We start from the raw sequence: 26920 nt of genomic DNA, 5'->3' as shown, positions 1-26920 counted from the left end.
CCAGTCCCCATAGCTCTGTGTGCCTTTATTGTGTAAAAAAGACATTTGATAGATATGCAAATTACCCTGAGATGAATCCTGTCCCCGACTCATCTCACATACAGGACTCATTTCAGGTTAATTTGCATATGTATCAAATGTATTTTTTACACAATAAAAGCACACAGAGCTATGGGGACTGGGTATTGCAGATGTGCTAGCGGCCATCTAGCAGCCCATGTCCTCAGCTCTATACCCAAAATCCTGGTGACAGGTTCCCTTAAGTGTCTGTTCTACTTACCGATCAGTGCTGGTTAATGAGGAGTCCTGCAGTGCGGCTCTGGACCTCCCAGGCCGGGGCCCATAGTTACCAGCAGGCCTCGCACAGTCCGCAGCCCGACATCCCTGTTGCCAGAAACCTTTCTACTTTCACAGTTCCCCTCCTTAGCTGGAATCGGGGGCATAAAACAACGGGTCCTGCTGGACTGTAATGTACGACTGACCACGTAGCCATTTTATGTGCCTATTCCCACCAGTTAGAACATCGTTGGAGGCCGCACAGCCACAGGTTTTCTTTTCCACTGCCCTTTGGGGGAAACTGTTTCCTGTGAAGCAAGTTCTTCTCATTTTGGGGGAACAGTGTGGAATATATACAATCTGCTTTATTTTACGTTTCACCCCAGAAAGTCCAGTGCAACAACTCCCAGAGTGCCCTGATTGCCTCTGGTTAGAGGACGCTGGGAGTTTCTCAGCTTGCAGGCCAGCAGTAGTACCAGTATTTTACCACTGGAGGGCAGTACAGCACCGCTAATCATGAAGTGATCCGTGGAATTGATCAGATTCTGCAGCATCAGCCCCTGATTTCAGGAGGCAGCGTAACGTCTTGGGTGGTTAGTAATCGGTGACGCTTGCCGGTCAATGTGTATATAATCCCTATAATAAACATCTGCACATACAGATTTCTGATCCACTCCATTAAACCAAGGATCGGCAACCTTTGGCACTCCAGCTGCTGTGAAACTACAACCCCCAGCATGCACACGTACTTGGCAGTTGTAACTCCTAGAGAAGTGAAAGGCGGATTCTGGGAGTTGTAGTTTCAGAACAGCAGGAGGTTGCTGATCCCTGCATTAAGCTATCAGCAATGGCCAGCAGATCGTTGCCCAAGCACGGTAGATGTACCTTTACGTCATGTCTCCCGTGCTTGGGCAATGTCCTGCTTGTTCAATGGTTGAGAATTTGGGAACCGCCACCATATGCAGCGTCCTGACCAATGACCTGCAATCTGTACAGGGTGTTATTGTGCAATGACCAGTTGAGCTTTTAGCTGGGGCGGTGACGTATTGCACGACTTGTCTACGTCCTGCTGTCAGGTGACTAGTTCTGTGCTGGGATTTGGCAGGCGAGTCTCATGGCGCTGATTACACTGCAATCAAAGGAATAAGAGGCGCCTGCAGCTTGCGAGTCCTTTAGGTCTGGCTTTTTGTGACTGTTGCAGCAGATGACACCACGGCCGCTCGTTAGATTACGTGTAGCCCCAGGATTATTGCTTCAGTTCCTCATTTCCATGATCTCTGCTTGCATTCAGTAAGTGAAGTCATTGGTCACATCCATAGACCCTGAGCATGTCACCACTGATTCATGTCACTGAATGCAAGCATCATTTCTGAACTGCACAGACTAACCTTTGTCATACACGGTTCTGTGAACACTCCCATCTTCCTCGGAGGTGTCACTTCTCCTGACCACAAGTCCTCAGCTGTCTTGAGTGCTCTTCCATTGCTCTCAGATACCAAAGGCGTTTGCAAATTGCTGCCCTTTCAGCATAGCCGCAGCCGGCGTTCAGGGTTGCCATAGAAATCCTCAGAGTAGCGTGGTATGAATCTAGGGCTGCAGCTAACGATTATTTGAATAATCGATTAGTTGCCGATTAATTTCTACGATTAATCGGGAAAAAAATGACAAAATTACAAAACAGAGAGGTTTATATGATCTTACTTGAAAAATTATGTTCAAAGGCCATATTAAAACAAATTGTGGACGACACTATTATGGGGGATCTGTGGGCGAGCACTTTATGGGGGGATCTGTGGACGACACTAGTTATGAGAGGGGATCTGTGGGCGGCGCAGTTATGGAGAGGGGGATCTGTGGGCGGCGCAGTTATGGAGAGGGGGATCTGTGGGCGGCGCAGTTATGGAGAGGGGGATCTGTGGGCGGCGCAGTTATGGAGAGGGGGATCTGTGGGCGGCGCAGTTATGGAGAGGGGGATCTGTGGGCGGCGCAGTTATGGAGAGGGGGATCTGTGGGCGGCGCAGTTATGGAGAGGGGGATCTGTGGGCGGCGCAGTTATGGAGAGGGGGATCTGTGGGCGGCGCAGTTATGGAGAGGGGGATCTGTGGGCGGCGCAGTTATGGAGAGGGGGATCTGTGGGCGGCGCAGTTATGGAGAGGGGGATCTGTGGGCGGCGCAGTTATGGAGAGGGGGATCTGTGGGCGGCGCAGTTATGGAGAGGGGGATCTGTGGGCGGCGCAGTTATGGAGAGGGGGATCTGTGGGCGGCGCAGTTATGGAGAGGGGGATCTGTGGGCGGCGCAGTTATGGAGAGGGGGATCTGTGGGCGCGCCGTTATGGAGAGGGGGATCTGTGGGCGGCGCAGGTTATGGAGAGGGGGATCTGTGGGGCGGCGCAGTTATGGAGAGGGGGATCTGTGGGCGGCGCAGTTATGGAGAGGGGGATCTGTGGGCGGCGCAGTTATGGAGAGGGGGAATCTGTGGGCGGCGCAGTTATGGAGAGGGGGGATCTGTGGGCGGCGCAGTTATGGAGAGGGGGATCTGTGGCGGCGCAGTTTATGGAGAGGGGGATCTGGGCGGCGCAGTTATGGAGAGGGGGATCTGTGGGCGGCGCAGTTATGGAGAGGGGGATCGTGGGCGGCGCAGTTATGGAGAGGGGGATCTGTGGGCGGCGCAGTTATGGAGAGGGGGATCTGTGGGCGCGCAACGTTATGGAGAGGGGGATCTCGTGGGCGGCGCAGTTATGGAGAGGGGATCTGTGGCGGCGCAGTTATGGAGAGGGGGATCTGTGGGCGGCGCAGTTATGGAGAGGGGGATCTGTGGCGGCGCAGTTATGGAGAGGGGGATCTGTGGGCGGCGCAGTTATGGAGAGGGGGATCTGTGGGCGGCGCGGCAGTTATGGAGAGGGGGATCTGTGGGCGGCGCAGTTATGGAGAGGGGGATCTGTGGGCGGCACAGTTATGGAGAGGGGGATCTGTGGGCGGCGAGTTATGGGAGAGGGGGATCTGTGGGGGCAGCACGTTATGGAGAGGGGGATCTGTGGGCGCGCAGTTATGGAGAGGGGGATCTGTGGGCGGCGCAGTTATGGAGAGGGGGATCTGTGGGCGGCGCAGTTATGGAGAGGGGGATCTGTGGGCGGCGCAGTTTATGGAGAGGGGGATCTGGTGGACGGCGCAGTTATGGAGAGGGGATCTTGTGGGCGGCGCAGTTATGGAGAGGGGGATCTGTGGGCGCGCGCAGTTATGGAGAGGGGGATCTGTGGGCGGCGCAGTTATGGAGAGGGGGATCTGTGGGCGGCGCTGTTATGGAGAGGGGGATCTGTGGGCGGCGCAGTTATGAGAGGGGGATCTGTGGGCGGCGCAGTTATGGAGAGGGGGATCTGTGGGCGGCGCAGTTATGGAGAGGGGGATCTGTGGGCGGCGCAGTTATGGAGAGGGGGATCTGTGGGCGGCGCAGTTATGGAGAGGGGGATCTGTGGGCGGCGCAGTTATGGAGAGGGGGATCTGTGGCGGCGCAGTTATGGAGAGGGGGATCTGTGGACGGCGCAGTTATGGAGAGGGGGATCTGTGGACGGCGCAGTTATGGAGAGGGGGATCTGTGGGCGGCGCAGTTATGGAGAGGGGGGATCTGTGGGCGGCGCAGTTATGGAGAGGGGGATCTGTGGGCGGCGCAGTTATGGAGAGGGGGATCTGTGGGCGGCGCAGTTATGGAGAGGGGGATCTGTGGGCGGCGCAGTTATGGAGAGGGGATCTGTGGGCGGCGCAGTTATGGAGAGGGGGGATCTGTGCACTGTTATGGGCATAACAGTGCACAGATCCCTTTCCTCATAACAGTGCACAGATCCCCCTTCCCATAGCAGTGCTATACACAGACCCCCCCCCTCCCCATAGCAGTGCCATAGACAGATCCTCCCCCCTCCCCATAGCAGTGCCATAGATAGATCCTCCCCATAACAGCCCCGGCCCCGATGCTTATAAGTCGGACTAATCATTGCATCTTTATTTTACCTTTTTACAATGACGCTCCTGTAACAGCCAGGCAGAGCGGACGGCGGCGTGACGCACCTGCTCCGCCCACTTCATGAATGAAGTGGGCGGAGCAGGTGCGTCACGTGAGTGAGTGACGTTACGCCGCCGTCCGCTCTGCCTGGCTGTTACAGGAGCATCATTGTAAAAAGGTAAAATAAAGATGCAGCGCCCGCATAGCAACGAATCGGTGATTATTCGATTCGACAACGAATCCAGTTATCGAATATAATCGATTACATCGATTAATCGTTGCAGCCCTATATGAATCCTGTTCACACAGTAACTGCGCCTCCCACCATAAAGGGGGCAAAGCAGTCATATAAGAGACGTTCCAGTGGGGCAGCACAGCGACTTCGGGTCATCTGCATCCCACTACTTCCCGTTTGCTGCATTGAGTGAAATAATAAAGAAGTTTAAATGTAGCATAAAATAAAAATGGAGGCCGCTTCACATAAAAGCCTTTAATTTACATGTAAATTGTTGGTTGGAAACGTCGCTGACATCACAGCAGCTGCAGGCACCATGGAGGGGAGTGGGAGCCTGCGGGAGAGAAGATTATCCGGACTGGCGCGCATCACTGTCAGCTGCATGTTCTCAGCAAATCTGGCTGTAGACGGTGCAATTTTTTACGTAAGGCGAGCAAACTGATTACTGGGATGAAGTCGAGCGGACAGCGTCTGCCTCCCCTTTCCCAGGCTTCCTTTACATTGTCATGTCATTATCCCAGGGATTCAAGGTAAAAGATAACATGGCGGACGGCGAAGATCTGGAGAACAGCATTGACGTGAATGGTGTTCAGAACATGTTAGTGTGCGAGTAATGGACCTACCCCTATGGGCTCGTGCCCTCCTGGCCAATCTTATGGGTCTTTGATGTGAAGAGAGACAAGCTGCCGGCCGGGTGGTCGATGCCCGGCGTGGAGTCGTGTCTCTCCGCACCTGTGTCAGATTGGGTAGGCGAGTGTGCCTGCTCTAACATTACATGGGTAAGTCACAGGGACAGTAGTAGGTACACATTTCCTCCATAGGGTGCTGCTTGGAGGTTTTATGTACCAAAAATTGTTACCATCTACAGCTGGCATCAGGACGCCCCTTCTGGCAGCAAAGTAAGGTCCATGGGCCGCCAAGTTAGGAATATTTGGTATTTGAGATCTTCTTCCACAGTAAAGTCTTCAGATTGTTTAGTACCAGTGAATGGTGGACCTCCATCTGACTGGCGAGGCCGCTGAGGGTCATACAAGTCCGCAGGTGTTTCTGCAGCTCCTCCTTCAGGTCGGATGGCGAGCCGTACAGCAGGTACTCCTGCAGGAGTTGGCAGGCTTTCGCCAGGTTCGGCTGGATGACGTCATTTTTACACTGTTTCATGAGTTTGTCGCAGGCGGCGGTGCAGTCTCTGCCGAACGTGCAGTCCGAGTTCTGCTCACAGTGGCGTCCCTTCAGGAAGCCTTTGATGGTCATCTCGGTGGCCACCTTCCTCAGGTCCACCACTTTGAAGTCGTACTTTTCGTTGTACCCGATGTTCTTGAAGCTGGTTTCACAGATGAAGAAGCTTCCGTACGTTCCATGGAAAATCTCCTCCACAAATTCCAACAGTCCAATGGCGATTTTGGCTCTTCTGGGCCAGGCAGGAGCAAACCACTGGTGGAGGAGTCGGTGCACGGGGGAAGGGAGAAGGTTTTGGAGAAAAGTGGGCATCTGGGTGCCGTAGAGGGAGTCGTGAGGGATCTTCTCAGTGACATAGAGGTCACCACAGTGGCCGAGCAGCTGAGATGTGTGCTCCTTCTCGTGTAATGAGAGCATGAGGAGAAACTCATTCAGTTGCAGCAAGGCCCAGACAGACTTGGCTTCTGCCAGAGACACTTTGCCATCCTCGTTGACATCTGCCATGGTCAAAATCCGGCTCACCAGGGTTGTCAGCGACGTCTGGTCTCCCAAATTTGCCTGCAAGGATGGAAAACAGTAAAATAAGACCGAGGTGTCTTCCGCTGATGACAGAGAGGTGTTAGAGGTATGAAAGGGGGTCAGTCAGCACATCCCGATGCCCAAGTGCGCGCTGCTGTGGCTGAAAACCCAAGGTAAAAAATACAATGCAACAGCACTCTGCAAACCAAATAAAGGGCAAAAAGTATTCTGATGCTAATGCTTATTATGTAAATTAGAGATGCTTGGTAAATACCATTTTGTACAAAATTATTTGGGCCAGCGTCAAGGCAATCTCTGTAAGACGGGAACCTAACACTAAATTCTACCTGTTATGTGCCATGACGGCCACCATACAATTTAGGGAGTGTAGGTTCCACATGCATGCTGGGCCCACCTTAATTTTTGTAATCTTTGGTGCCAAAATGGCCTCCATTAAATCCAGGGAATGCAGGTACCAACATGCATGCAGAGCAAACTCCCCCCTCTCCTGGTGCCAAATGGCCACCAACGAATGCAAAAATTAAGATGGGCCCAGCATGCATGTGGAACCTACACTCCCCGAATTGTATGGTGGCCGTCGTGGCACATAACAGGTAGAATTTAGTGTTAGGTTCCCGTCTTACAGAGATCGCCTTGAAGCTGGCAGACAGGCCCAAATAATTTTGTACAAAATGTATTTACCAAACATCTCTAATTTACATAATAAGCATTAGAATACTTTTTTTGTACTTTATTTGGTTTGCAGAGTGCTGCTGCATTGTATTTTTTACATTCTGATTATTAACCCACTGGACCTTACAAGACTGCAGGCACACAGTCTCAGTAAGCTCCAGTACACACACTCTGACGGTATATAGACTGCAGGCACACAGTCTCAGTAAGCTCCAGTACACACACTCTGACGGTATATAGACTGCAGGCACACAGTCTCAGTAAGCTCTAGTACACACGCTCTGGCGGTATATAGACTGCAGGCACACAGTCTCAGTAAGCTCTAGTACACACGCTCTGGCGGTATATAGACTGCAGGCACACAGTCTCAGTAAGCTCTAGTACACACTCTCTGGCGGTATATAGACTGCAGGCACACAGTCTCAGTAAGCTCTAGTACACACTCTCTGGCGGTATATAGACTGCAGGCACACAGTCTCAGTAAGCTCTAGTACACACGCTCTGGCGGTATATAGACTGCAGGCACACAGTCTCAGTAAGCTCCAGTACACACACTCTGACGGTATATAGACTGCAGGCTGACAGTCTCAGTAAGCTCTAGTACACACTCTCTGGCGGTATACAGACTGCAGGCTGACAGTCTCAGTAAGCTCTAGTACACACGCTCTGGCGGTATATAGACTGCAGGCACACAGTCTCAGTAAGCTCTAGTACACACTCTCTGGCGGTATATAGACTGCAGGCACACAGTCTCAGTAAGCTCTAGTACACACGCTCTGGCGGTATATAGACTGCAGGCACACAGTCTCAGTAAGCTCCAGTACACACACTCTGACGGTATATAGACTGCAGGCTGACAGTCTCAGTAAGCTCTAGTACACACTCTCTGGCGGTATACAGACTGCAGGCTGACATTAGTCTCAGTAAGCTCTAGTACACACGCTCTGGCGGTATATAGACTGCAGGCACACAGTCTCAGTAAGCTCCAGTACACACTCTCTGGCGGTATATAGACTGCAGGCACACAGTCTCAGTAAGCTCTAGTACACACTCTCTGGCGGTATATAGACTGCAGGCTGACAGTCTCAGTAAGCTCTAGTACACACGCTCTGGCGGTATATAGACTGCAGGCACACAGTCTCAGTAAGCTCCAGTACACACACTCTGACGGTATATAGACTGCAGGCTGACAGTCTCAGTAAGCTCTAGTACACACGCTCTGGCGGTATATAGACTGCAGGCACACAGTCTCAGTAAGCTCTAGTACACACTCTCTGGCGGTATATAGACTGCAGGCACACAGTCTCAGTAAGCTCCAGTACACACACTCTGGCGGTATATAGACTGCAGGCACACAGTCTCAGTAAGCTCCAGTACACACACTCTGGCGGTATATAGACTGCAGGCACACAGTCTCAGTAAGCTCTAGTACACACGCTCTGGCGGTATATAGACTGCAGGCACACAGTCTCAGTAAGCTCCAGTACACACTCTCTGGCGGTATATAGACTGCAGGCACACAGTCTCAGTAAGCTCTAGTACACACGCTCTGGCGGTATATAGACTGCAGGCACACAGTCTCAGTAAGCTCCAGTACACACTCTCTGGCGGTATATAGACTGCAGGCACACAGTCTCAGTAAGCTCTAGTACACACGCTCTGGCGGTATATAGACTGCAGGCACACAGTCTCAGTAAGCTCCAGTACACACTCTCTGGCGGTATATAGACTGCAGGCACACAGTCTCAGTAAGCTCTAGTACACACTCTCTGGCGGTATATAGACTGCAGGCTGACATTAGTCTCAGTAAGCTCTAGTACACACTCTCTGGCGGTATATAGACTGCAGGCTGACATTAGTCTCAGTAAGCTCTAGTACACACGCTCTGGCGGTATATAGACTGCAGGCTGACATTAGTCTCAGTAAGCTCTAGTACACACGCTCTGGCGGTATACAGACTGCAGGCACACAGTCTCAGTAAGCTCTAGTACACACGCTCTGGCGGTATTTAGACTGCAGGCACACAGTCTCAGTAAGCTCTAGTACACACTCTCTGGCGGTATATAGACTGCAGGCTGACAGTCTCAGTAAGCTCTAGTACACACGCTCTGGCGGTATATAGACTGCAGGCACACAGTCTCAGTAAGCTCTAGTACACACGCTCTGGCGGTATATAGACTGCAGGCACACAGTCTCAGTAAGCTCTAGTACACACGCTCTGGCGGTATTTAGACTGCAGGCACACAGTCTCAGTAAGCTCTAGTACACACACTCTGACGGTATATAGACTGCAGGCTGACAGTCTCAGTAAGCTCTAGTACACACGCTCTGGCGGTATATAGACTGCAGGCACACAGTCTCAGTAAGCTCTAGTACACACGCTCTGGCGGTATATAGACTGCAGGCACACAGTCTCAGTAAGCTCTAGTACACACGCTCTGGCGGTATATAGACTGCAGGCACACAGTCTCAGTAAGCTCTAGTACACACTCTCTGGCGGTATATAGACTGCAGGCTGACATTAGTCTCAGTAAGCTCTAGTACACACGCTCTGGCGGTATATAGACTGCAGGCACACAGTCTCAGTAAGCTCTAGTACACACTCTCTGGCGGTATACAGACTGCAGGCACACAGTCTCAGTAAGCTCTAGTACACACTCTCTGGCGGTATACAGACTGCAGGCTGACATTAGTCTCAGTAAGCTCTAGTACACACTCTCTGGCGGTATACAGACTGCAGGCTGACATTAGTCTCAGTAAGCTCTAGTACACACTTAGGGGCTGAGAAGCTTCTGCATCGTGCAGGTATCCAGGGGATTCTGCGCAGGAAAGGCTTGGTTGGTGCAGACTTAATATAGTTTTCTAATAAAAAGGAACATAGCTCTCTAATAAAGTGAATTACAGAACCGCGTAGACTCATCACCCCCACACACTAATAATTTACATGACAGCTCCACGTTAATGACTGTTGATATAGTTGTAGTCTCACGAGGGGACGTGGCTTTTATACCGTACCGTCATACCTTGTATACTGGTGCATTATACCGTAGCTTATCGCTGCAGCAGTGACAGGCAGTTTATTAGGCCGTCCCTGTGGCATCCAGTCAGGGCTGGCCGGGGGCCTATGTTAGGTCTCTGGCATTGCATTCACGGGGGGCTGAGTAGATGGCGGGATGCTATTCACCATGCCATCTAGGGGTTAATCTCTGATCACAGTCGTTACTGCAGGAGCCCAGTATCAGGTCAGTGCTCCCGCGATGGTCCTGTACGGTCTGTGTGGGGTCCGTCCATTCCTGTTAATCCCGGGAGGAGCAGCAGGGAGCGGACCGACTCCACTGACACCACTCCAGACCAAAACTTCAATGTTTTTATTTTCCTAAAAATGACCGTCAGAGACAAAAAATCGCAAATAAATTGGATTAATTGCTGGCCCTGGCTGAAACCTGCGCCCTCCATTCTCACCTTTAAGAAGTTCAGCAGCATCTCCTTGAACTCGTCCATGGACGTCCCTCTGGTGGGTTTATCAAACAGGACGAGCTCTCTCCGAGGGACGGCGTCCGGGTTACTGTCCACTTTCAGATTCTCCTCCACCCCGCACTTGATGATGACCTCTTTCTCCCTCCAGAGCCCCCGGTAGACCTGTGGAAGACAGAAACGGTCAGCTTGTTACAGCTCCTTCCTTTAGGGGGCGATCCCATCATAGGATATGCCATGTCTGCCCGCTACCTGTCCCCAGAAGCGTGCTCGCTGTTTTCAGATGGCCCCGAGGAGAAAATGAATGCAGGCTGCAGCCACCTCTCCATTCACAGCAGGGGTGGCCTTAGGAGGACCTGTTATGGAGGTAGGTGGGGGTCCTGGAAGTGGGACCCCCGTCCATCAGACATTTATGACATATTCTGTGATTATCGGATGGGAATACCACTAAGGGAATATAGATGAGGACTGGTGCAGGACTAAACTATAGATCTGACCCCCGTTTCCACAGTACAGATGAATTGGCGGGGGTCCGAATGCCCGAGAAAGGGGTGCAGCTCCTACCAGACCAGAGGCTGCACCTTCACAGTCATGATATAATGTGACGCGATTGTGTACGGCTGGGGGCAGAGCAGATCTGCCATTCAATATTACACCGCCCGATCTTAGACAGCACAAGCGCTGATGGATCAGAACACATCCCCTGAATACGCAGGCTGACTCTGTTCAGCCGCAGAGATAATCAGGTTTAGTCCTGATGAAGGACACCCAGCAGCCGGATTATCGGAATGAGCTTTCCTAACACTTGTTCCCGATACTTTGCCCGGATATCATGCGGTCTACCAGGGGCTTAAGTGTAAGCTCTGCGGACTAGTGAAATCATCATTTCTGCAAAACACCCTGCAGCGAGCTCTGATGTCGGCTCCTCTGTCCACCTGTAGAGTTTGGTATTGATCCCAGCAAACAGGCAGCACGCACTGCAATCTGATCTGCTGCTGGGATTATACGCACCTTTTACCTGCACCAGTTCCCATAACTGTGTACACCAGTGACACCCAGTATAAACCGTCTTCCCCCGGTATCACATGCCCCCAGATCTGCAGCTTCTAGTGGTACCTGGTGGGTGGGCGAGGAGGACAGGCACTGATGGAAGACCAGCGTGCGGTCATCACACAAGTCCTTGCAGGCTGAGCCGGAAATAATCCCTTTCTTGTACTGGTCGCACTGGAAGAGAGAGAGACAGACAGCAGTGTTAGAGGTGTCGCTCATGACTCCCATCATCTGCATATTTATGATCCCCATCATCTCAAGCATACTAACATCCAGCAGTTCTGTGATGTTCATGTGAATTCTCACATAGTTCCCTCACACACATAGCGCTGACATGTCCCGCAGTGCTGTGCTAACCACTGAGCCATATCTCGGTTTGCTGTCAGGAAATGGAAACATTCATTTGCACCATAATGGATGGTTTTAATTCACATCTTATTCTGGGGATAGCACAGTCATGTCCACCCAGGGTCCTAGGATTTAGGAAAGGACAGGGATCTTATTCCTTCCTAAGAAAGGCGCAGCGTCTAAAATGGCGATTTCTGCTTGCTTTCGCCGCCTCCTCCCTGTGCAGTACGGACGTGCTATAGCCAAAGCTTCCTAACAGACTTCAATAAATAAATGAGTCCCTGCAGACGGCGGGTCAATACGTTGTTATCAGTCCGTCTTTAACAGTAACCACCATCTGACAGACGCACAAGCACCTTAATTAAAACAGAGTGGCAGCGGCCGCGCCGCAGAGGATCTGCCAGCAGCTTTCACAGACAAAGCCATTTTCAACAGGCTCCACTTTAATTGCATCGCTGCTCGGCCCGATCCACGGAAATATCTGTGATATTGTCATCTTCTAATGGGGAATATTCTGCAGGTTGGAGGCCGGTCTGTGCTGTGGGGGGAGAGGAAATTGCCTCGAAAGCAGATGGGACATGGAGCCGTCAGGCTGGGACACGGGGTGGTCTTCTGCCCCGGCTACGACAGCTGTGCCCCCCACTAGGAGTAACCCAGCACGCTGACAATACTCACATCAGTGCCGACCTCCCAGTATCCTCCACGTCACCAGGCACACAGTGACGCGAGGGCTGCACACTGACACGTAGAAAGGCAACATGCAGATTGTAAAGAAACAGCCCACCGGGCCGGATGGGTGACAACTTGTGTCAGTCACAATACCACTCCATGACAATCACTGGATGCGACATTGCGGTCTGCATGATGTGCACGCCCGGCTCTACCTGAGGCTCTGTATCATCCATGGCAGTCACAGCTTCCCATACGGTGACCATGGGCAGAACGTGCAACCACGGTGCAATCTGCGGCAACCACGGTGCAATCTGCGGCAACCACGGTACGATCTATGGTGCAATCTACGGCAGCCTACGGCAGCAACCGCTCCAACATTTCCCATTCACTTCTATTAGATTGGGAATTAAAGAAGCAGACTTCTAGTCCCGGCCTAACACCCTAAAGTACTTACCTAGTCCTGGCTTGACACTGGGAACCAGCGGAGAACCCAGCGGTAGGATTGTGTTGCGGTGATTCAGATGGTTTCTGGGCTTTTCACCAGGCGAGGGCTACCAAGAAGGACACAGGTACCGGCCACATGCATCCCCAGCCACGGTCCAGGTCTTAAAGCGGTACTCTCATACTGCTGCAAACCCACAACCCCGTTCTTAAACTTAAGAGGTTTTTTAATTTTATCTGTATCTGGGAAAGTTGGGTGACAACCCACACGGTTTTGCACATCCTGGCGGTACACCCCTGACTATCTGCAGCTACATCACTGTGAAAAGCTGACCGACAACCCTTGTAAGGTCTATCCTAGCGGTTGTCACCCTCCTCGCCCTCAGGACGACTCCTGGATTTGCATTTACTGGGATTTTTTTAATTTTTGGGGAAAATCAGTGAAGAAATTGCAGGCTCGCTTCAGCAGTTTAGAGGAGGAAAAGAGAAGCAGCTTGTGAGGCGCCATATTCCTGGAATCTGGTCGGCAGCCAATGCGGAGCCGGGGCTGCGGAGCAGGTGTCTGCCTGTGATAAGTGCGCCTCCGTGTCCCCGATCCAGGATCACCTGCCGCGCTCACTGAAGTGGATTTAGTCTCGGCTCACTAGAAAAATCTGTGAAGGAAAATGGGCCTAATCCGCTTATAAAATCCATCACAAACCGGCGGCGCAGGTGCAGCAGCCTTTGGTGCAGCGCCCGCAGTAACAGGCGCGTCCTCAACGCTCACGTCTCATCCGCCTTTTCTACAAACAAATGAAATGCACAATTATCAGAGGCGAAATCCTTCCCGGCTTTTCTGCTCTCAAAACTCAGCTTTTCTGCTTTCCGCTGGCTCCGGGTAATGAATATTAATGGCGGAGAACCACTTGTATGAGGCACACAAACCTCGCGGCTCCCAGAAGACACAATCTCTGGGTAATCTCATACAAATACCGCCGTGTGTCACAAATTCTGCTTAAAAAGAGATTTCTTTTCAAGTTTATTTTCTTATGCAGTCAAAGCAGGAGACTGGCAGCAGCAATCAGAGGGACTGGCAAAGGAGGGCTGGCATCCTCTGCTGGACGGGCACCAATGCCATCTGTCCTGGCCACTGTGCCGCCTGGTAATGGAGCCGACAATTACTGCATACAGGCGGCTGCAGTTTAGCGCATCAAGGATCACTGTGGGCCCAATACATGCAGCCCAAGGGCTCGATTGCCAACTCTGCCCGGCTTTGGGTTCCATCAGGTGGGCACGGCCACCTCTACTGAGGCCCGGGGGGGCGTGCCTCATTGTTACTTGTCTCAATAACTCACAGTTTTCAAGATCCTTGCTGTCAGTGAATGGGAACAGTTCACATTCAGCCCTGGTCCTGCTCGTGGAGCTGCAGTTCATACAGCACCTGATAGAGGACCTCACATTAGTAAATCTCTGCATCCCATAGGAAGCGACTACTCTGGACTAGTGTTTCTTCCTATGGTGTTCCAGTCCTCTATTACTCCTGCCAGAAGTAAATAAACACAGAACTGGGTGTTACCAGCACGGCCCAGTCAGCGCTGACAGGGGAATGGTAACAGTTATTCATAGAGTTATAGTAGGAATAACAGAGGAATGGCACAATACAGAGTTCTATAAAAAAAAAAAAAAGCTCCATAATTATTAAATGGGAAATGCAAGTAGTTACTAAAACAGACATGCCAGGAGAGGTCTGGATGCAAACAGGGCCTCCATTCACTGACAGCAAGCACACTTCTTAGAAATGACAAGGAAATTAAAACTCTGCTGTGGAACCTTTTAAGTTAAAAAAAAACAAAAACTGACCTTGAGGAATACAGATGTATGATTTATATGAATATTCATCTCCCACGATGCGCGGCTCATCACGTTATTATCCCGTCAGCGCCGATGTGCTGTTGTCAGCGGACCGAGGCTCACACTGCACAGTGGTTGTCAGAAGGGAGACCTCACTAAATCCTCTCCACTGCCGCTCACCTCAAAACTCTCCATTACTAGAAGACAGTGGGGTCATTGCAACGTCTGCGGCTATTTGCCGGCGATCTTACGCCCATCTACACCTGACACCTAGTGGGATACAGTCCCTCCAGAGGACTACAATAAGGACAAGAAGGGGCGCCACAGAGTGGGATACAGTCCCTCCAGAGGACTACAATAAGGACAAGAGAGGGCGCCACGGAGTGGGATAAAGTCCCTCCAGAGGACTACAATAAGGACAAGAAGGGGCGCCACAGAGTGGGATACAGTCCCTCCAGAGGACTACAATAAGGACAAGAGGGGGCGCCACGGAGTGGGATACAGTCCCTCCAGAGGACTACAATAAGGACAAGAGGGGGCGCCACAGAGTGGGATACAGTCCCTCCAGAGGACTACAATAAGGACAAGAGGGGGCGCCACAGAGTGGGATAAAGTCCCTCCAGAGGACTACAATAAGGACAAGAAGGGGCGCCACAGAGTGGGATACAGTCCCTCCAGAGGACTACAATAAGGACAAGAAGGGGCGCCACAGAGTGGGATACAGTCCCTCCAGAGGACTACAATAAGGACAAGAGAGGGCGCCACGGAGTGGGATAAAGTCCCTCCAGAGGACTACAATAAGGACAAGAGGGGGCGCCACAGAGCGGGATACAGTCCCTCCAGAGGACTACAATAAGGACAAGAGGGGGCGCCACAGAGCGGGATACAGTCCCTCCAGAGGACTACAATAAGGACAAGAAGGGGCGCCACAGAGTGGGATACAGTCCCTCCAGAGGACTACAATAAGGACAAGAGGGGGCGCCACGGAGTGGGATAAAGTCCCTCCAGAGGACTACAATAAGGACAAGAGGGGGCGCCACAGAGCGGAATACAGGCCCTACAAAGGACAAGAAGGGGCGCCACAGAGTGGGATACAGTCCCTCCAGAGGACTACAATAAGGACAAGAAGGGGCGCCACAGAGTGGGATACAGTCCCTCCAGAGGACTACAATAAGGACAAGAGGGGGCGCCACGGAGTGGGATAAAGTCCCTCCAGAGGACTACAATAAGGACAAGAGGGGGTGCCACAGAGCGGAATACAGGCCCTACAAAGGACAAGAAGGGGCGCCACAGAGCAGAATACAGTCCCTCCAGAGGACAAGAGGGGGCATCACAAAGTGGGATACAGTCCCTCCAGAGGACTACAATAAGGATAATAGGGGGCGCCACAGAGTGGGATACAGGCCCTACAAAGGACAAGAGGGGGCGCCACAGAGTGGGATACAGGCCCTCCAGAGGACTACAATAAGGACAAGAGGGGGCGCCACAGAGTGGGATACAGGCCCTACAAAGGACTACAAAGGAAAAGAGGGGGCGCCACAGAGCGTAATACAGTCTCTCCAGAGGACAACTAAAAAAAAAAATACAAAGCTCAGCAGACAGTATCACACAGGATAGGATTAGATACACAGCTCAGCAGGCAGTATCACACAGGATAGGATTAGATACACAGCTCAGCAGACAGTATCACACAGGATAGGATTAGATACACAGCTCAGCAGACTGTATCACACAGTACAGGATTAGATACACAGCTCAGCAGGCAGTATCACACAGGATAGGATTAGATACACAGCTCAGCAGACAGTATCACATAGGATAGGATTAGATACACAGCTCAACAGACAGTATCACACAGGATAGGATTAGATACACAGCTCAGCAGGCAGTATCACACAGGATAGGATTAGATACACAGCTCAGCAGACAGTATCACACAGGATAGGATTAGATACACAGCTCAGCAGACCGTATCACACAGGGCAAGATTAGATACACAGCTCAGCAGACAGTATCACACAGGATAGGATTAGATACACAGCTCAGCAGACAGTATCACACAGGATAGGATTAGATACACAGCTCAGCAGGCAGTATCACACAGGATAGGATTAGATACACAGCTCAGCAGACAGTATCACACAGGATAGGATTAGATACACAGCTCAGCAGACGGTATCACACAGGATAGGATTAGATACACAGCTCAGCAGACAGTATCACACAGGGTAGGATTAGATACACAGCTCAGCAGACAGTATCACACAGGATAGGATTAGATACACAGCTCAGCAGCCAGTATCACACAGGGTAGGATTAGATACACAGCTCAGCAGACAGTATCACACAGGATAGGATTAGATACACAGCTCAGCAGACAGTATCACACAGGATAGGATTAGATACACAGCTCAGCAGACGGTATCACACAGGATAGGATTAGATACACAGCTCAGCAGACAGTATCACACAGGATAGGATTAGATACACAGCTCAGCAGACAGTATCACACAGGACAGGATTAGATACACAGCTCAGCAGACAGTATCACACAGGACAGGATTAGATATACAGCTCAGCAGACAGTATCACACAGGGTAGGATTAGATACACATCTCAGCAGACAGTATCACACAGGATAGGATTAGATACACAGCTCAGCAGGCAGTATCACACAGGGTAGGATTCGATACACAGCTCAGCAGACAGTATCACACAGGATAGGATTAGATACACAGCTCAGCAGACAGTATCACACAGGATAGGATTAGATACACAGCTCAGCAGACAGTATCACACAGGATAGGATTAGATACAGTGCAGATGTGAACATCGCCCAATAATTGTCCCAAGAGCTTGCAATCTTCAGATGCCCGCAACATAAGAAATTCTGTTCTGGTCATAATGGGATGTATAGCCCCAGAGCGGCAGTGGACAGATCTGCGTCACCATGACGACCAGCGCGGTTGCAGGTAACGCACACACAGCGCACCCTGCGCAGGATCTCAGGTCATTAAGAAGGATTCAGGAAGAGACTTGTCAGTTCTGGTAAAGTTGATGTTTGCCGGATCCATTCACCATGATAACAGGCGGCGCCGCATCTCGTCTGCCGAATCAGAGGGAAAAACCCTTTGCATCTCAGCGGCTTCATGTACATCCATCATCATTAAATGGAGGGGTCACAGCTCACCCCAAAATCAGGAACCACGTTACATACATAAAGACGAGCTGAACACTGAAGCTAAGCAGAGCACTAGCCACCTCATGGTGACCCATATACTGTATGTATGGAGTAACCCCACCAGCAGAATAGGGAGTGCAGCTCTGGAGTATAATACAGGATGTAACTCCGGATCAGTACAGGATAAGTAATGTATGTACACAGTGACTGCACCAGCAGAATAGTGAGTGCAGCTCTGGAGTATAATACAGGATGTAACTCAGGATCAGTACAGGATAAGTAATGTATGTACACAGTGACTGCACCAGCAGAATAGTGAGTGCAGCTCTGGAGTATAATGCAGGATGTAACTCAGGATCAGTACAGGATAAGTAATGTATGTACACAGTGACTGCACCAGCAGAATAGTGAGTGCAGCTCTGGAGTATAATACAGGATGTAACTCAGGATCAGTACAGCATAAGTAATGTATGTACACAGTGACTGCACCAGCAGAATAGTGAGTGCAGCTCTGGAGTATAATACAGGATGGAACTCAGGATCAGTACAGGATAAGTAATGTATGTACACAGTGACTGCACCAGCAGAATAGTGAGTGCAGCTCTGGAGTATAATACAGGATGTAACTCTGGATCAGTACAGGATAAGTAATGTATGTACACAGTGACTGCACCAGCAGAATAGTGAGTGCAGCTCTGGAGTATAATACAGGATGTAACTCAGGATCAGTACAGGGTAAGTAATGTATGTACACAGTGACTGCACCAGCAGAATAGTGAGTGCAGCTCTGGAGTATAATACAGGATGTAACTCAGGATCAGTACAGGATAAGTAATGTATGTACACGGTGACTGCACCAGCAGAATAGTGAGTGCAGCTCTGGAGTATAATACAGGATGTAACTCAGGATCAGTACAGAATAAGTAATGTATGTACACAGTGACTGCACCAGCAGAATAGTGAGTACAGCTCTGGAGTATAATACAAGATGTAAGTCAGGGTCAGTACAGGATAAGTAATGTATGTACACAGTGACTGCACCAGCAGAATAGTGAGTGCAGCTCTGGAGTATAATACAGGATGTAACTCAGGATCAGTACAGGATGAGTAATGTATGTACACAGTGACTGCACCAGCAGAATAGTGAGTGCAGCTCTGGAGTATAATACAGGATGTATCTGAGGATCAGTACAGGATAAGTAATGTATGTACACAGTGACTGCACCAGCAGAATAGTGAGTGCAGCTCTGGAGTATAATACAGGATGTAACTGAGGATCAGTACAGGATAAGTAATGTATGTACACAGTGACTGCACCAGCAGAATAGTGAGTGCAGCTCTGGAGTATAATACAGGATGTAACTCAGGATCAGTACAGGATAAGTAATGTATGTACACAGTGACTGCACCAGCAGAATAGTGAGTGCAGCTCTGGAGTATAATACAGGATGTAACTCAGGATCAGTACAGGATAAGTAATGTATGTACACAGTGACTGCACCAGCAGAATAGTGAGTGCAGCTCTGGAGTATAATACAGGATGTAACTCAGGATCAGTACAGGATGAGTAATGTATGTGCACAGTGACTGCTCCAGTAGAACAGTGAGTACAGCTCTGGAGTATAATACAGGATGTAACTCGGGATCAGTACAGGATAAGTAATGTATGTGCACAGTGACTGCTCCAGTAGAACAGTGAGTACAGCTCTGGAGTATAATACAGGATTTTGTGGATGTTGTCACACACAGAGGACCTCTGGATTTACAGCGCACAGACGCAGCGCACAGAGCACTAATCTTTATGCAGCCATTAGGACGCTGCTTTCTGATGTAACGACCGCTATTAATTCATAAACATTTCATAATTAGTGCAGATACTGATCTGTCGCCCTGTTATCTGTTCAGTCAGCTGCCCTGGTGTACTAAGACTCCATAATGTGCTCCTGTACAGTGCCTGCAGAGGATTGTGATTGCAGCTCTGGTCGTGACTGGAGCCTGAGATGTGATGTCATAGTAGTACGGTGAGTGCAGCTTTAGATGTGTCTAGAGTATAATACAAGATAACTGCAGTTATTTGTGACTGCAGCTCTAGATGTGGCTGTGTAGAAGACTTGATGTTTTATGAATGCAGATTTGGATGTGACTGGAGTATATGACATGATAACTAATAAGTGAAGGATATATATACATACACACACACACACACATACACACACACACATATACACACATACACATGATGAGCAGGAATTTGCAGCCATTTTCTTATGGCTCCGTTCTTAAGCCATTTAGAGAATGACCCCCACAGTCCAAATGGTGGCAGTGACGGTGCGGAGAGGACGGGCTGATTTTCCGTACATTCCCTCTAATCCTGTATAATGGCTGGTCCTCTTCCTGAGCTCTAATGGGCTTTTTGGCCGGGATCCAGCGATATTGGAGGATTCGGTTCATCTGCAAATTTAGATATATTTTTTTTAAACGCGAATAAAAGAAAGAAGAAAAGATCCATCTCCCCGTAACGAAGCCGCATATTTCCTCCCCGGTGGATAGAACGCCTACTTTTTTCCCTAGAGTCTGATTGATGGTTGCTATGCCAACCGGAGTGTTATTTATCCCGGAGATTCAGAGTTTAAAACACTAGTGGAGAGGAAACGCTGTCCTAAAAGGGCCGTGCGACTGATTGCGCCCCCCCCCATCCCCATCAATAGCCATTATTGCTGGGGGTCCCAGACCATCCTCAAGTCCACCACTGGCAAAACAGGGAAAGCAGAAGAACTCGGAATGCAGCTCTGGGTGTGACTAGAGTATAAGATTGGATGATTCATCCAGTAATTGGCTGGAGCTGGTGTTTTAAATACTTCCTATTATAGATGCAGCTGGAGGTCGAGGTGATCCAATATTATGTACAAAAGGAGGCCGAGCGAGAAGCGGCGCCATAACGGAGACCAGTTACTGAGGCGCCACTGATACAGCAGCATTGCCCTCCCACACATACCTCTGCACTACTCCTAAGGGCTCATGCACACGACCGTATGTATTTTGAGGTCCGCCAAAAATACGGATGACGTCCGCGTGCATTTCAGATTTTGCGGAACAGCTCGCCCCTAACAGAACAGTTCTATCCTTCTCCGTAATGCGGAACGGAAACACGCACATGAGGAAACAGAATGCACACGGAGTAACTTCCGTTCTTTTGCAGACCCATTGAAATGAATGGTTCCACATACAGTCTGCAAATAAAACTAAAAGAAAACCGGAAAGGACACGGAAAGAAAATAGGTTTGTGTGCATGAGCCCTAACGCAGGTATGTGACCGTATTACACTCATAATACAGGAAGACGTTCCGGGTCGACAACCAATATGGCCGCTATCACAGGGTTGTCAGCAGGCTTATCTGGCTGCAGAGACACCGATAAATTCCCTGCACCTTATAAAAAGACAGTTACCATACAGGAGCATGGAAACCTGGGCGACAACCCTTGTAGTACCAGGCTATGGCGACATTACTAGTGGACAACCCTTGTAGTATTAGGTTATGGCGACATTACTAGTGGACGACCCTTGTAGTATCAGGTTATGGTGACATTACTAGTGGATGACCTTTGTAGTATCAGGTTATGGCGATATTACTAGCAGACGACCCTTGTAGTACCAGGTTATGGCGATATTACTAGCAGACGACCCTTGTAGTACCAGGTTATGGCGACATTACTAGTGGACGACCCTTGTAGTACCAGGCTATGGCGACATTACTAGTGGACGACCCTTGTAGTATCAGGTTATGGCGATATTACTAGTGGACGACCCTTGTAGTATCAGGTTATGGCGACATTACTAGTGGACGACCTTTGTAGTATCGGGTTATTGCGACATTACTAGCGGACGACCCTTGTAGTACCAGGTTATGGTGACATTACTAGTGGACGACCCTTGTAGTACCAGGTTATGGTGACATTACTAGTGGATGACCTTTGTAGTATCAGGTTATGGCGACATTACTAGTGGACGACCTTTGTAGTATCGGGTTATTGCGACATTACTAGCGGACGACCCTTGTAGCATCAGGTTATGGCGACATTACTAGCGGACGACCCTTGTAGTATCAGGTTATGGCGACATTACTAGCGGACGACCCTTGTAGTATCAGGTTATGGCGATAATACTAGCGGACGACCCTTGTAGTATCAGGTTATGGCGACATTACTAGCGGACGACCCTTGTAGTATCAGGTTATGGCGACATTACTAGCGGACGACCCTTGTAGTATCAGGTTATGGCGATATTACTAGCGGACGACCCTTGTAGTATCAGGTTATGGCGATATTACTAGCGGATGACCCTTGTAGTATCAGGTTATGGCGACATTACTAGTGGATGACCTTTGTAGTACCAGGTTATGGCGATATTACTAGCGGATGACCCTTGTAGTATCAGGTTATGGCGATAATACTAGCGGACGACCCTTGTAGTATCAGGTTATGGCGACATTACTAGCGGACGACCCTTGTAGTATCAGGTTATGGCGACATTACTAGCGGACGACCCTTGTAGTATCAGGTTATGGCGATATTACTAGCGGACGACCCTTGTAGTATCAGGTTATGGCGATATTACTAGCGGACGACCTTTGTAGTACCAGGTTATGGCGATATTACTAGCGGACGACCCTTGTAGTATCAGGTTATGGCGATATTACTAGCGGATGACGCTTGTAGTACCAGGTTATGGCGGCATTACTAGTGGATGACCTTTGTAGTACCAGGCTATGACGACATTACTAGTGGATGACCCTTGTAGTACCAGGTTATGGCGGCATTACTAGTGGTCACTCATTTGCCATAAGCAGACAGAACTAAGGACACTTACCGCCCTTGCAGACCCCAAGACTTGTACTAATTGGGGATTTCAGGGGGAAACGCTCTTTAATGTTCAGTCCTGGCGATAGAATCCACACAACAGCAGCTCCGGGATTTGCCTGGAAATCATTTGGAAGAGGATGAATCCATTAATTCAAATTAATCTGCAGATTATCGGCTGCTGCGGCGCTTTTAGCGAATTGTCTGTGTGTCAGATAAAGGACGCCCTTATGGCACTATCTTCATCCTAAACTTTAGTGCCCCCTCCTCCGCAGGCGCCCTTCCCCCAGCCTCTTGAGCCTTGACGCATCTGAGCTAAAACAAATTAAACCCCTTGTAGAAAGTGCCGCACTAATCAAGGTGAATCCAGCTTTGTGCTCGTGCAATTACGAAGGAAGGAAATCAGCGGCTCAGCCAGGGGCTCGCCTGCTCTATTCACAGGCCCCCCAACATCAACCGACGCGTTTAACCCTTTGGGAGAAAGCAACGTTGTCCTTGAAGATTTGGCAATAGGATACTGTGCATGTAAAGAGTCCACAGCCTTACATAGGACTGCAGGTAAACGCTGTTCCTTCCTACACACACATGCATGCTCGGCTTGTGCCGTCTCTCCTGCTAGAAAGATCAGGCGTGGGACACCCCCAAACACACTAGACAGTCAGCCGCTGTGCAGCAGATTCTCAGCCCCCTCCCCCACCGTGTGCAGATTGGCAGCTTCCTCCCCATTACTGTGCAGAGGAAGAATCAGCAGCTGGAGGACGGGAGCCCGACTATCAAGAATACAGCGGACTCCTTGCTTCCTGCTAATAGTGGATGGGGGTTAAATGGTAGATTAGCGGGGGTCCGACCACTGGGACCCCCACCAATCATGAAAACAGCGGCTGAGCATGCACACTGCCACACCATTTAAAGTCTATGGGTCTGCAATGTACTCGGGTGTCTCCGGCAGTCCCACTGAGATGACTGGAGCTGCAGTGTGCATGCCACGTGCTCGAGACCCCACCAATCAGATACGTATTCCTCTCCAGTGGATAAGGGATAACTTTCTCTGCCCGAAATACCCCTTTAACATGTACAGTCTCAAAATCTGACGCACTTTACCACGCAGTAAGTGACGGACCCCTGAAATCAGCAGACCCAAGGGGTTCCCTTTAAGGTGCACATACACGTTCGATGGAAGTCGGCCAAGATCGCTGACTATCTAAGGTGTATGGGGGTGCCCCCAGTTGGATAATCCAAATATCTTATCCTGGACTTCCTGCAGATGGCGTTTTCGGCTGTAGATTTCCACCAGTTGGGAGCCACGGACGCACTGATCACTGGTCCAAACATCATCTTTCATCCAATCACATGACAGGGCGCACAACGGAGGGAGCAGCGATCGCCCACTGATCTCTTCCATAGTACATCCGATTTTACAAACCTCATCTGGGGGGCGCTGAAGGTTCCCACACGGCGCCCTGACTAGACAAGCCTGAGACGCGGCAACACACGTCTTCTGCCATTTAACACGACACTTCTCCGGTAAACAGCATGTGAGATGTGTGGAAATGTCCCCTTGACGGTGACATGACTGGAGCAGACGATACGGAGCCAGTGAGGTACACGAATCGCTGGACGCATGAAGACATCCTGAGGTAAACTTGACGATGGTCACAGGATGCTGGGAGTTGTAGTTTAACAACAGCTGAAGAGCCACACGTTGCTTCCACCGTAGCAGAAATCGGAGGAGTCTCTCGGACAGCTGACGTGGACATTCCGTCATTGTGCAGTTTCCAGCAGAAAATTCCGCAACAAAAGATTTCTCATTGAAAACAATGGGAGGCGGATTTCGGTGCAGAATGAACCCCAAAATCTGCAGTGTGGACATGTCCTCGGGTACGTCCAACACGGGAAGGAAATATCTGGTCCATATGTAAGAGCAGGGCTCCTTTAAGGGTCTATTTACAAGTAGCGGTCCATATGTAAGAGCAGGGCTCCTTTAAGAGTCTATTTACAAGTGGCGGTCCATATGTAAGAGCAGGGCTCCTTTAAGGGTCTATTTACAAGTGGCGGTCCATATGTAAGAGCAGGGCTCCTTTAAGGGTCTATTTACAAGTAGCGGTCCATATGTAAGAGCAGGGCTCCTTTAAGGGTCTATTTACACAGAGGTCCATATGTAAGAGCAGGGCCCCTTTAACAATCTATTTACACATAGCGGTCCATATGTAAAAGAAGGGCCCTTTAAGAGTCTATTCACATGACGCGGTCTGTAAATAAGTGCAGGGCTCCTTTAAGGGTCTGTTTACACATAGCGGTCCATATGTAAGAGCAGGGCCCCTTTAAGGGTCTGTTTACACATAGCGGTCCATATGTAAGAGCAGGGCTCCTTTAAGGGTCTGTTTACACATAGCGGTCCATATGTAAGAGCAGGGCTCCTTTAAGGGTCTGTTTACACATAGCGGTCCATATGTAAGAGCAGGGCCCCTTTACGGGTCTATTTACACATAGCGGTCCATATGTAAGAGCAGGGCTCCTTTAAGGGTCTGTTTACACATAGCGGTCCATATGTAGAGCAGGCCCCTTTAAGGGTCTGTTTACACATAGCGGTCCATATGTAAGAGCAGGGCTCCTTTAAGGGTCTGTTTACACATAGCGGTCCATATGTAAGAGCAGGGCCCCTTTAAGGGTCTGTTTACACATAGCGATCCATATGTAAGAGCAGGGCTCCTTTAAGGGTCTGTTTACACATAGCGGTCCATATGTAAGAGCAGGGCCCCTTTAAGGGTCTGTTTACACATAGCGGTCCATATGTAAGAGCAGGGCTCCTTTAAAGGGTCTATTTACACATAGCGGTCCATATGTGAGAGCAGGCTCCTTTAAGGGTCTGTTTACACATAGCGGTCCATATGTAAGAGCAGGGCTCCTTTAAGGGTCTGTTTACACATAGCGGTCCATATGTAAGAGCAGGGCCCCTTATAGGGTCTGTTTACACATAGCGGTCCATATGTAAGAGCAGGGCTCCTTATAGGGTCTATTTACACATAGCGGTCCATATGTAAGAGCAGGGCCCCTTTCAAGGGTCTGTTTACACATAGCGGTCCATATGTAAGAGCAGGGCCCCTTTAAGGGTCTGTTTACACATAGCGGTCCATATGTAAGAGCAGGGCCCCTTTAAGGGTCTGTTTACACATAGCGGTCCATATGTAAGAGCAGGGCCCCTTTACGGGTCTATTTACACATAGCGGTCCATATGTAAGAGCAGGGCTCCTTTAAGGGTCTGTTTACACATAGCGGTCCATATGTAAGAGCAGGGCCCCTTCAAGGGTCTGTTTACACATAGCGGTCCATATGTGAGAGCAGGGCTCCTTTAAGGGTCTGTTTACACATAGCGGTCCATATGTAAGAGCAGGGCTCCTTTAAGGGTCTGTTTACACATAGCGGTCCCATATGTAAGAGCAGGGCCCTTCAAGGGTCTGTTTACACATAGCGGTCCATATGTGAGAGCAGGGCTCCTTTAAGGGTCTGTTTACACATAGCGGTCCATATGTAGAGCAGGGCCCCTTTAAGGGTCCTGTTTACACATAGCGGTCCATATGTAAGAGCAGGGCTCCTTTAAGGGTCTGTTTACACATAGCGGTCCATATGTAAGAGCAGGGCCCCTTCAAGGGTCTGTTTACACATAGCGGTCCATATGTGAGAGCAGGGCTCCTTAAGGGTCTGTTTACACATAGCGGTCCATATGTAAGAGCAGGGCCCCTTTAAGGGTCTGTTTACACATAGCGGTCCATATGTAAGAGCAGGGATCCTTTAAGGGTCTGTTTACACATAGCGGTCCATATGTAAGAGCAGGGCCCCTTCAAGGGTCTGTTTACACATAGCGGTCCATATGTGAGAGCAGGGCTCCTTTAAGGGTCTGTTTACACATAGCGGTCCATATGTAAGAGCAGGGCCCCTTCAAGGGTCTGTTTACACATAGCGGTCCATATGTGAAAGCAGGGCCCCTTTAAGGGTCTGTTTACACATAGCGGTCCATATGTAAGAGCAGGGCTCCTTTAAGGGTCTGTTTACACATAGCGGTCCATATGTAAGAGCAGGGCCCCTTTATGGGTCTGTTTACACATAGCGGTCCATATGTAAGAGCAGGGCCCCTTTAACGGGTCTATTTACACATAGCGGTCCATATGTAAGAGCA

General features: G+C 49.9%; 1 protein-coding gene across 3 annotated transcripts in view; it reads right to left on the bottom strand.

Moving 5' to 3' along the window:
* Nucleotides 1-4764: 4764 nt before the first annotated feature.
* Nucleotides 4765-26920, bottom strand: part of DIPK1B (divergent protein kinase domain 1B) — a 96237-nt gene continuing 74081 nt past the window's right edge. For all 3 annotated transcript variants that reach the window (XM_044268549.1, XM_044268548.1, XM_044268550.1), the window contains 3 exons: nt 11484-11591; nt 10356-10532; nt 4765-6239 (listed from right to left, as the gene is read on the bottom strand). In XM_044268549.1, coding sequence (XP_044124484.1) covers nt 5427-6239; nt 10356-10532; nt 11484-11591 — 1098 coding nt within the window. In that variant the 3' untranslated portion in view covers nt 4765-5426. The remainder of the gene's footprint in view (nt 6240-10355; nt 10533-11483; nt 11592-26920) is intronic.

The sequence above is a fragment of the Bufo gargarizans genome, chromosome 9 (genome assembly GCF_014858855.1).
Source record: "Bufo gargarizans isolate SCDJY-AF-19 chromosome 9, ASM1485885v1, whole genome shotgun sequence".
Taxonomy (NCBI): Eukaryota; Metazoa; Chordata; class Amphibia; order Anura; family Bufonidae; genus Bufo; species Bufo gargarizans.
Note: the sequence above shows the minus strand (reverse complement) of the source record. Positions and strands in the feature narration are given on the sequence as shown.